General features: G+C 41.8%; 2 protein-coding genes across 2 annotated transcripts in view; both read right to left on the reverse strand.

The window, feature by feature from the left end:
* The window catches only part of lrpprc (leucine-rich pentatricopeptide repeat containing), a 57,129-nt gene extending 49,204 nt beyond the window's left edge, over nt 1-7,925 (reverse strand). Inside the window, exons 1-11 of the mRNA XM_023394418.2 lie at nt 7,726-7,925; nt 6,223-6,425; nt 5,674-5,796; nt 5,215-5,336; nt 4,979-5,037; nt 4,741-4,827; nt 4,503-4,629; nt 4,133-4,277; nt 3,474-3,631; nt 3,155-3,260; nt 2,806-2,910 (exon numbers count right to left, since the gene is read on the reverse strand). Of these exons, the coding sequence (XP_023250186.1) occupies nt 2,806-2,910; nt 3,155-3,260; nt 3,474-3,631; nt 4,133-4,277; nt 4,503-4,629; nt 4,741-4,827; nt 4,979-5,037; nt 5,215-5,336; nt 5,674-5,796; nt 6,223-6,425; nt 7,726-7,925 (1,435 nt within the window). The remainder of the gene's footprint in view (nt 1-2,805; nt 2,911-3,154; nt 3,261-3,473; nt 3,632-4,132; nt 4,278-4,502; nt 4,630-4,740; nt 4,828-4,978; nt 5,038-5,214; nt 5,337-5,673; nt 5,797-6,222; nt 6,426-7,725) is intronic.
* A 677-nt stretch (nt 7,926-8,602) lies between these two features.
* znhit2 (zinc finger, HIT-type containing 2) lies at nt 8,603-11,359 on the reverse strand. The gene is made up of 2 exons (XM_023394390.2): nt 11,292-11,359; nt 8,603-10,970 (listed from the first exon to the last, which is right to left on the reverse strand). The coding sequence occupies exon 2, from the start codon at nt 10,904-10,906 to the stop codon at nt 9,185-9,187; it is 1,722 nt and encodes a 573-aa protein (XP_023250158.1). The 5' UTR covers nt 10,907-10,970; nt 11,292-11,359; the 3' UTR covers nt 8,603-9,184.
* Between the last annotated feature and the right edge of the window lie 422 nt (nt 11,360-11,781).

The following is an 11,781-nucleotide window of genomic DNA, read 5'->3' on the forward strand; positions in this document are numbered from 1 at the left end:
CACACACAGACACACACACACACACACACACACACCTCCAGCAGCCAATGAGTATAAAGAGCAGGAGGGAGAGAGAAGGAAAAAAAAAAAAAAGAGAGAGAGGCTGCATCATTCATGAGGGTTAAGGCTAACACCATCGGAAACAAGCGAGTGTGTAAGCAAAAGAGAAGTTTCTCCACTTTCCTTCCTTCCGTTCTTCCTTCTTTCCGCACTGTGATAACTAAATGGATGCCGTCTGATATCGTTTGTGTGGCTTTGAGACTGTGCGGTTAAAGAATTTAAGTCACAGTATGTGTCTGTCTGTCTGTGTGTGTGTGCGCGCATGTTTAAACTCATGTCTAGTCCTCTTCGTCATGCTGCCAAGACACAGGCACTGAGGCATCTCACCATTCGAACTGAGCATCTGTCTCGACCGCACAGAGAAGTCAATCTGCAGCATCTCCGCACCAGTCTACCCGGCTTCTCCTCCCTGCCAGCTCAAATGCTGTCAATTAGCTGACAGGGGAAAAATACATCATTTATTAATCGCTCTAAAAAACCCCAAAGAGAGAGCCAGAGCTCAGCATAAATAAAGCACTTAAAAACCAAGCTGCTGCTGAACGCATTTGACAGGCCACATTCGCTAATGACTTCTGAGTTCTGACAAGTCTCCAAATGCCGGCTATCGGTCACTGAGACGATTTCCACCGCGAGCTCATCGCTAACAAAATCAAGAGAAAGAAAATGACAAACTTCAGCCGAGCCAGAAATTGGGAACAGACATATTCCACCAAAGCTGCACCTGCTGAGTCATTTAACTGGTATTTAGTGGTAGATGGAGAAGAAAAAGACACCAGCACCAGTTTTCCACTGGAAGTCAATCAAAGTAAAGAGCTCTGCGTGTCTAAGTGAATGCAGATTAAACACATTAAATCCAATCATGTTCTGACAGTAACTGAATTTTTTCTAAAGATGCTCTTCCATATATTCTGGCAACAACCTGATAATTATATGTGCATCTTTATTATAAAGACTGTCACATTGGTGCCCTTGGGTTGCTTCATGAGATACAGTATGTAACATAAATCCTTGTGTGCCTTTTCTTATATCAGCTATTTGTTTAAAGAAACATAACACATTGTTATACTGATTGTTATGTTATTGTTATGCTACTGTTCCCAAGTCTTACATAAATATCTTGACATGGGGTTGTCTTGGGTTTCTATAGGGGCCGGCCACATGTTGGGAGGTATAGGTTGAACACAGACCTTTAGTGGAGAGGGAGTACAGGGGTGAGGGACAGAGGGCGATTTGGACTAAGAAACAAGTTTGGTTTGAGAAAAGATTTGAGGAAAGCCATTGGCGCAAAATGACCTCTGACCCCTCAGGCTAAGGCCTGTGCCTGCACCCATGTATGTGAAGGGGAGACGCTTCAGGCTACTGAGCTCACGAGTCGCCCTAACAAGGAATCTAAGGTGCCTCCGCCACGGGGCAGAGATCACCAGATCAACCATCCATACACGCTGTGCACCACTGTCTTCTTTCAGCAGCTTCCGCACAGTTGACGCAGTGTCGGCTTTTGGGTGTGTGGCATTAGTTTGTGAGCTGGAAATGCTGCAACACCTGTATTACTGTTGGAAATTTTACCATTTAAAATTCCTTAGATGACGGAGGCACATCATGGGTAATTATTTTCTTCCCAGTACATAATCTGTATCATCCATCAAAGGTTACTTCCAACAATTAGGGCTTTAATTAATAAAAGAAAAAAAAAAAAGCACAACTGACTTGCTGTAAACATGTAACCCGGGGGCAAAAAGTGGCAAGTGTTTGGAGATCAGGAAAAGGAATATAAAATATGACATTCACGTCTGAGCATACTTTCTGAAAGTCAGAGTTTCTTTTGGGTCTGGAGCACATCTGTCGAGAGTGGCTGACGTTTGGACCTCTTCTAAACTTTGCGATCTATTCATAGAGCTCTCCAGAGAGTATATGTGTGTGTATCTGTGAGTAAGTGTGTATGTACGTGTTCGTTTCATCTCCTCCCGCTCTAACTCTCTCACGCAGGGATCAGACCTCTTTGCCCTTGACTGCCCCAGCCCAGTGAAACCTGTCTCAGCTGGACCACTATGTGAGGCATTAATATTGGAGGAGGAAACTCTCCTTTAAAAGCTCTTTCTGGTACAGAGGAAGTCATAATCCCCTCTGTATAACAAAAATAACACACACACTCATAAACTGCTAATATCATGCTCACCAAAAACAAAATAAACAAAATAACCCTGTCCATGTCAGATTGGAGGCACAAACAGCTTGTATGCATGTTCCTTTCCTTGCAGCACCTAGGCTCTTACATACACATGGGATTGCTCACATGAAGTTGGAGTGGCTTTAGGATAAAACTACGAGCTTGTCACGACAGCTCACCAAGTTCAATTTCAGGTTCTCGTGGTCTCTCTCAAGCTCCTGCCATCCAAGTGAGAGTGTATTTCTAGGATGTACAGCACAGGATAGAAGTATATAAAGTCTTTTATCCACAAACTAAATAGTAAAAACTGTTTCTTTATGCAAACAGGAGACTTTATGTTAGAACATTTTGGGGGAAATAAGAGGGAATTTTATACAAAACAGGTGACATGTAATCACCATCTTTCAGGAGTCAATGAAAAAGAAAAGCATATTAAAGACTGATATCATCGGCCCGTAACATGCTACGTGTGTGTGTGTGTGTGTGTGTGTGTGTGTGTGTGTGTGTGTGTGCGTGTGTGTGTGGAGTGTGTGTGTGTGTGTGTGTGTGTGTGAATGTGTGTGTGCGTGCGTGTGTACCAGCTGTGTTGTTCTTCATATTCGGACTGAGGAGGGGCCAGAAGTAGTGCTGCCTTATGGGTAAGCCCTGCTCCTTCAGTATCTTCATCAGCTGTAAAGACATACCTGTAAGAAAAATATTATTCACATGTAAGACGGTTCCAGTTTTCCATCACTGCAGTGATCTGATCCTTCACTTGGAAGTCGCTTTGGATAAAAGCCTCTGCCTAATAAGTAAATGTAAATGTGATATAATTTTTTAGCGTGTGTCAAGAGGTTAATGCCTTAATGTTGCATTCACAATGTGTTAAATGTGCACAGATGAGGCTGTGTGTATAGAATTAGTGAGGAGTGCAAGCATGTGCTGTACCAGTCTTCTTGGCCTCCAGAGCACATTGCAAGGAGAAGACGAGTGGTGAAGTGTGTAGATTTGAGTCCTGGAGCTCTTTACAGTAGTGCCCGATCTTCTCCACTGCCTGTTGTTCACACACACACACACACACACACACACACAAAAATCAAAAATTACATTTAAACATCAAAATTAATACTCAACAATCACTGCAACCAAGTCTTAAACTGATTTCTAAAAGCCAAATGCAACTCTTTAAAACACTTCAGTAAACATTTGTGTCTGTGTTTGTGTAGTAAGACGAGGTTAGTGAGTTTTTTTTTTTTCTTTCATGTACCATATCCATATTGACACAGTGTCTGAGGAAGAAGTTGCCCAGGTTGGGGGAGTCTGTGTTCACAGTATCAGGCTGCAGTGTGGGGAAATTCTTCAGGATGGTAAAAGCCGTGTCCTCCTGTCCCTGGGTGATGAGGCTCAGACACAAGTTCATGGCATCTACAAGAACAACAAATGCAGATTCCTCTCAGCCTCATAACACTTTCAATACGATTAGAAATACAGCTCATTAGTTGGCACTTTAATGAGTCAGGCATCTGGTTCTTTAGCCTATTAAGTTTATGAACGATTTAATGTTAACGAACGCTACCTGACCAGCAGCAAGCATTATGCAGCTTACAGCACAAAAGCAGTGCTTCTACAATGTGTTCATTATGCAATGGCTAATTAATTAATTACAAAAAGATATTAGTATAACAAAAAAACATTCTTCCCATGTGACAGTCAAAATTACAAGGCTATAGCTAAAGCTATAAAACTAGAATTTCCACCACTACTTCCACATTTTACAAAATAATTATTGCAACCTTTTAGTGTTACTAAGCATTAAACTTAATTTGTGGAAAGTTATTTTATAAACGAACAGTGACTAAGCAGAAAGTCCCAGTCACAGACTGATGTTACTTTGGCTGTGGGAAAACATGAGGCGTGCATGTGTACCTGGCACATAACCCCTCTCTTGCTTCAAGCGCTCAACCATCTGTGGGATGTGCTGCTGGTGTCCGGCCTTGGCCAGTGTGAGGATGATCTGCATGATGTCTCTGTCCATTAGATTGCAGTCTGCACTCTCTGCTTCCTCTATAGTCTGATGAAGTGAGATCGGGAGGCAGGGAAATAGAAAAGAGAGGAAGGATGGAGGAGGAATAGGGAAAAAACAGAAGGAGCGGAGGAGTAGAAAAGAAGAAGAAATGGGGAGGAGCAGTAGCAAAATTGGAGTAGAAGTACAGAGAAGAGTAATTAAAATGGAAACTATTCCTTAGATAAGAACACACACAAAATGTTAAATCAGTGCTGTCTTGAAAACACACACCTTTTTCACTGTGTCCATGTCTCCCTTTTCAGCATAGGCGGTAAGCAGTGAGACATAAGTGTCAGGACCCGGTTCAATTCCCGCTCCCTGCATCACAGACAGGATGTTCTTCGCACTCTCCATATCACTGCAAGGCGATAAACATGACAGCTTGTTTAAAATCCAATTACTCCAGCACAACACTTATTATGTGTAATTAAATACAACAGATTAAAAGAACAAAAGCTGTGACACTCACCCAGCACGAGCGTGGCCTGTCACCAGGGAGTTGAAAACAGCCTCAGTAATGGGTAAATCTTTGCTCTTCATGAAACCCAATATGGTGCTAAGGGAGGCAAAAGAGAAAATATTAAAATGGGAAAAACTGATAAATCCAAAAGGTATGTCTATCAGTAAGTAGCAGTTGTCAGAGCTTCCCATCAGAACATGTACTCTGCTATTGGATGGTTAATCCGCAGAACAGGAAGTTTGCTCACCTGGCTCCCTCGATATCTCCATTTTGGCAGTAGGCTGCTATGAGTCTCTGGTAGGTAACCTGGGCAAAAACAAAATATCAAACAATAACCAAAGTGTGGATCAGACAGGTGAAGTGCATTAGCATAATAAAATACCTTTAGTGAAGTAAAAAGGCATACAAAATAAAAATAAAAACCTATGACACTGGCCACAGAAAACAGTGTTTCTTGATATGATTCCACTGTTCGCTACTTACTCTGTTGGGCTGGATGTTAGCTTCTTCCATCTTGGCCAGGAAGTCAGTGGGTGAGAACTTGAAGTCATTCTGCAGGTAAACCTTTAGCAGGGCGTTGTAATGACTAACATCAAACTGGGCACCTGGGGAGGACATTGAGCCAATCTATCAACATCTACAACATACAGTGATTCCTCTACAAAGACATTAGGATTTAAATATGGCACAAAGCTGCTGGTAATTCTCATGAACCTCATGTATGTAACATAAGATCAGATACATGACAATGATTTCCTATCAGTCACTTTTAGCGTAACTTGCCCCAACTCAGTCCCAGTCTACTGAGACACACCAAAGACTCCTCTGATAGTTGAAATATTTAAAACTGTGGTTAAACACTTTTAAGTTCAGCAGCGAACAACCAGACAGTACTTTAGATAATATGATGATTAAGTTATTGCCATCGGTGCGGCCTCTTACCCAGCTCCTTCAGCTTCTCCCACATGCGGTGTGCGAGCACAGTGCGTTCCTCCTGAGGCACCTCAGGCAGCAGGTACCCACAGCTACGCAGCAGCAACAAGGCCTGGTTACCACTGGGATACCCTGCAAACACACAGGAACAGAAGGTGAGGATGGATGAAGAAGGAGAAAGACAGGATAACGAATCAGGATAACAAAATGTTGAAGATGCATGAAGTTTGCTCAGTTCAATATACAGTATAATGTCAATGTACTGTCATATTACACTTAAGACTGGATGATGACTTCAAGGATTAAAATGGAATAATACAGTAACATTTTAGAGATATATTTTGCTGTAAATATATCCTATCATCCACCATTTGCTGTTAATGGATGATACCACCTGAGTGTGAAGATGCAGCAAACTTTTCCTCACCACCAGTGGTCTCATGGCCATCGGCAACAACTTTGCGGGGGTATCGGTAGTTTGATTACATAATGGTCGAACCTCTTCATCTGACACCGATCTTTTCATCTGTCTCCCTGATTGTTGTTCTGCCTGCCTACCTGTCCTGCAGATGTCGTGGAAGATGTGGAGCAGTAGGGTCTTGGTGATGCGGCCGGTCCTCCTCACAGAGTTGTCCAGCTTGGTCAGAGCCCAGTCAAACTGCTGAGCCTGCTTGGATCGCACTGCAACGCCGGCCTCATCCTTCTTATCTGTGGCCACAGCATAGCTACGCGCACACCCCACTGCATACGGCCACAAACGACTGTAGACAATGAGAGAGCGACGTTAGGAGGAGAGGGGGACAGAAGTAGATGGAGGGAGTTATGGAGGAGAAAGGGAGACAAAAGCATGAAAGAGAGTATGACAATTCAGAAAGGGGGAAGAAGGGAGGGAGCAGACAGGACAGAAAGAACAAGAAGCAGCAGTCACATATAAATACAGCGGGCAGACATAAACATGGTACTTCTGTGGGTGCATGTGAGATACAAAACGCTTTTCTGCAGCTGTCCTAAACTGAGAGGCACAGGATGTGTTGAGCGTTACACCACGCTAAAACTAATGCACACTAATACAACAGTCCTGCAATCTCTGCGATGGTTATAGTGTTCTGATTGTGTTACAACTGTTTTGGAGAGGCGCTGATTCAACTTAATGGTCATTTTAGAAGATGTAGTTTGTGGTTCTGTTGAACTGCATTGCATCATACAGAGACAGGTTTCTGTTATTTAACCAAAGTCATCCGTTGTTCTGATGCAATACAGCTCAACACCAATACAAATCACAGACCATAAAGTTGAATCAACACAAACTGAACATCATAAGCATCATTGAAGGAGGATTTCTTGCAGGCCTGCTGTAATAGACTGCATTCATTTTAACAAGGTGTATCTAATAAAGTCGTTACTGAGTGTAGATAAACATATATAAGGCTGTGGATGCTTTACCATCCCAAGGCTGCCTTATGTTTAGTCAAGAGCCTTGACCTTGAGAGAAAAAAGCTCCAGCATACCTGCTACACACCATCTTTATCGTCACCTGAGGCCTGAAATCCTACAGTGCTACTTACTGATAAAATGCTAATCATTGTCTGAGACAAGAACATCTATTGTAGCTGTAGCAGACAGCCTGCAGGACCAATCTTCAATGATGGCCCTCTTGGAAGAGTTAGCACGCAATTAAAGCTAATACAAAACAGGGACATACACGAGAAAACTGGTAACAGCTACAGCAGCATCATTACAAACTCTCTTATTGAGTTTTTAAAAACAAAACAAAACAAAACAAAACAATAACTTATAAACATGGCTGAAAGGAAGTTACACAACTCCTGATCATCACCTTATGTAAAACAGAGGCCATGTTTATTTCAACCTACAGCTACTTAATGTGACATTGTACGAAACTTAGTCTAACATTATGCCACATGTGTAAACACACTACATTTGATACTGCAGGTTATATTCATGTAAATACATGTGTGGCTCTTGCTGTCATTGAGCCTCAATGACATCTCTGCCTCACGCGTGGATCGCTGCTACACCGGCTAACAGGCTGCATGATACCTGCTGGATGCAGCAGGGCTCATCAGCCGGGAACAACCTCCGGTCCTTCGGCTACCGAGAGCTCCGCTGTACAGCCGGCTGAGCGGCGGTCCGGTTCTGTTGGTTCCTGCGATCTGAAGCAAGCCCGAAGGCGAGAATTTGAGTAACCGTGCCGATCTCAAGAGTGCTGCCATGTTTGCTGTCGAAGCGTGGAAGGGCATCCGCACCACGTGACAGGTCAAAGAAACAAAGTGCCGCGAGAACACCGACTGAACGCACGAGTTTTTGTTTTACACTATGGTGAGTTGGTCCTTTACTCACTTAGATCTTTTATTTTAGTGAAATTACCAATACCACAATATAAAGATACTCACTCACAAGTAAATTGTAATTGAAATTATAATTGTACATTTCTCACATAGTCCATTTTTTTGAATCTGTGAACTATTGCACATTCCCCCATTCATATTGCACATTGTACATATTTGTATTATTGCATTATATTCATATTTTTTCACATTTCTATTTTGAATATTTGTAATATTCATATTTAAGCTATCTGATCTGCAGTATATGCAATGCTTTTCTTTCTTTAGATTCTTTCTTACTATGTTTATTATTTTGCAAAATACCAAAGCAAATTCTTAAAAATTATTTTTTAAGAATGACCTGTCAAATCTGGTGTTAGGATCTTTATATTCATTTCTTTTCTTTATTTTTTTGTTCATGTTGCTCATAGAGTGTTTTTTATTAATCTCTATTTATTTCAATTATAAACACTTCTTACAATTATTTTCTTCAGTAATTGACCAACTGTTTGGTGTAAAAATGTCTGTAAATTGTTACGTAAAAACCCACACAACCAGATGAAAAAAGTCTCATTGTCCCAGGCATCATATTCAACATACACCTCAGTCTACAATCAAACTTTATTTGTAAAGCATTTCCCAAGTGCAATTCAAAGCGCTAACAAGCAAATAATATGCTATTATAAATATAAACAGTAAAACAAAGAGACTAATGCACACAAAAAACTTTTAAAAAAATTATGAAAAAAAAAAGATTTTAAAATAACAAGTTAATTGTATGAAGAAACAACCAGGTTCATGAAAAATGTAAATACCATCATAAAAAATACTCCACCTTTATTCGATTGTACATGTATGAATTTAGTCATTTACTATTCTTGCTTCTCATAATCTTACACTCAAGGTTTGTTTGTTTCTGCTTGTTTAGACTATAATTCCAATATGCGATGCAAGAGATCCTTAAAATAAAATGTCTTCCTTTATTTATTGTAAGTGACAATAATGTTAAACTTTATTTATATTGCTATGCTCAACCTGAGCAGTTTAACTGCCTATCAAGAACAGACCAGAAATGACCTTTTGGTGGCTGAATTTCAAAAGGAGAAGATAATTTAGGTTTTCATATCATTTTATTACAATATTAACAAACAGCAATACGTTCAAGAAAGTCTTCATGAGCTCAGTTCTTCAATCAACTTTGTATTCCCTCTCCTCTTCCCTTTCTTCAAGCTCTCCTCAACTACAGTCTTTGCCTTCTCCATGCTGTTCCTTACACTCTCTCTTTTACTGTGTTCATTCCATAACTCCAGAGCTAGTCTATGAATCTGGGGTGCATTGTCTAACACCCAAGCCTGAAAGAATTCACACTTTTTGCTTGCCAGGAAGTACTTCTGCCTCTGTGCCCGTTCCTCTCCCTCTTTAGATAGGGCTGTTCTGGCCTTGGAGAGAATCGAGCGAAGCTGACTCAAGGCTGCCAGGCAGTATCCTGTAGCATCTTTTCCGTCTCTGCCGGTCATGATGTGAGCTACAGCTTCCAGTGCCCTGGCTGGAGAGAGAGGATCCTCCTTGTTGAGGTACCCCCCACCCAAAATGAGAGTTTCTCCACAGTCTAAGGCCTCTTGGACGGAGCTGAACACCTTGCTGGAGTTCAGTGCCTCCGACAGAGCAAGAATCATATCACAAAACTCAAACATCAGCGAATCAGTGTCACCGTTAAACAGGCACAGAGTGAAGGCGTAGGCAAAAAGTGTGTTGACCAAACCATAGCATATCAGGGGAGATGGGTTTGCACATAAAGAACTCAACTTTGGAATTTTTGCAGAAATAGGAGGCACAGTGGAAACTGTTGAACTTCCTTTGCTTGTTTCCTTTGTGTTTTTTCCTTTAATATTTCTCAACTTTTTGTCCTGTCTGTCAACCACTTCTTGTGACATCTTAACTTTATTATCAACTTCATGTGCATCCACAGTTGTTACATTTTCTCTCCCCAATTTGCTCACTTCCTCCACCAGTGCCTTCCCTCCCTTGTCATGCTCCTCCCACCATGGCTTCCACAGTGGGACCAGCCCGCCAAGAGCTCCACCCTTCATCAGACTCATAAACGTCTCTTTCTCTTTGCTGTTGAGAATTTCCCACAGCTCCTCTTCTGAAAGTTTGTCAACATCCAGCCCTGAGAGTTGATCGGCCAAGTCCAGCTCCCCTTCTGCACTTTCAGCATCCTCATCGACGTCTCCAGACAGCGGCTCCACTTCTCCAATCCCTTCCAGTTTTCTCAATATATCCCCAATCTCTGTTGTGCTCCCTTCTCCAGACTGTTGGAGCTCTGCTAACCTGGACAAGAGCTCCACAACTTGCACTTTCTCTGTTGCCTCATCTTCCCCTTCGCCTGCATCATCCGACACAATACCCACTTCTTTTAACAAACTTTCCATTCCCCCATCTGTTCTTTCTGCCTTTTGTCTGAGTCCCACAAGAATCTCCTGCATTTTCTGTCTCCCTTCACTTTCCGTTTTCCCCATATCCTTCAGCTCCTCTAGAACAGACTCCTTGTAAAACTTCTCCGAGCACACTGAGTGATCTGGGCTCTGGTAGCAAGCCAAGCCACAGTAATGCAGGTTGCACCGAGGGCAGGTGTAGCAAGCGGGTTTACATTTACACAACATGCAGACCGCATTCCTCCTGGCGTTGCCCCCATCCTCTGTAGCCTCATCCTCTTGTGCCTTGGCTGGTGAGAGAAACTCCTCTTGTCCAGAAGCAACTCCTCTGGACGGGAGCAGAATCCCATCTCTGGTCACTGTGTCAGGCTCTGCATCAGTCCACTCCTCCTTTGGACCGATGTCTGTCAGAAGACTCCTCACGGACGGAGGAAGTCTCCGTCTAATTAATGGATTCATTACTGGGCTGAGGAACGATGTTGTAGCAAAGCAAGAAAAAGGTCCAAAACAGGTAACCTAAGAACTGAACAAATAATAAAAATGTTAGCAGGATGTATTTTAATTCTGTTACTGTCACAAAGTAAACGTGACAGCTTCAGGTGACACTGACTTCAGCTTCCGGTTCAGATTATGATTAAAAGACTCAAAAGATTCAACGTTTTATTTCATTTGTGAGGTGCTAACGTTAGCACAACGCAGTGTGTATTTCAAGTAGCGTTACACCAGTAAACCTATTTAAAATACGTTGAGGTCGCCAAGAAGGTTTAGCTAGCAACGTTCAAGGTCGATATAACAATCTTTCTTAAATGTTACTGTAATAGCTTAAAAGACCAATTGAGCTTACTTCATTTGTAGCAGCAGCAACGTTTCACGTTTGTTGTCCCTATCAAGCCGTTATGTCGCGTTTTGATTACGTATAGTTGACGTATTCTTCTTCTTCTTCTTCTTCTTCTTCTTCTTTGAGGTTTTGCGGCAGTTGGAATCCACATTGTTGCATTTCTGCCACCTTCAGTTTTATTCTCTTTGTCCATTCAGTTTGAATCCAATTTCCTCCTTTTTCCTCCTATTCTATTGTACTTTTAACGTTGTCTTCTATCCGCCATATTTTGTTTCTTAATTTCTTGTCTTTCATGTGTAAAATTCCTGCATGATATAATATGCCCAACTGTGTCAGCCTCATGGTATTGATAGCGACCTTTTATTGCATTATCCCAGTTCTGTTGCCACAGTTGATTTACTTTTGACCACTTTGCGCCTTGATTTTGATCATTTAATATTGATGTATCTTCAACAGTTCCTTTTCTGACTGCTTCTTTGGACACTCTATCTGCTCT

The sequence above is a fragment of the Seriola lalandi genome, unplaced genomic scaffold, assembly GCF_002814215.2.
Source record: "Seriola lalandi dorsalis isolate HSWRI2012SDOR001 ecotype SW California unplaced genomic scaffold, Sedor1 jcf7180002054948, whole genome shotgun sequence".
Lineage (NCBI taxonomy): Eukaryota > Metazoa > Chordata > Actinopteri > Carangiformes > Carangidae > Seriola > Seriola lalandi.

Coding starts and splice junctions, on each gene's coding strand:
- znhit2 (XM_023394390.2), bottom strand. CDS start 10,906: ATGAATCCATTAATTAGACGGAGACTTCCTCCGTCCGTGAGGAGTCTT.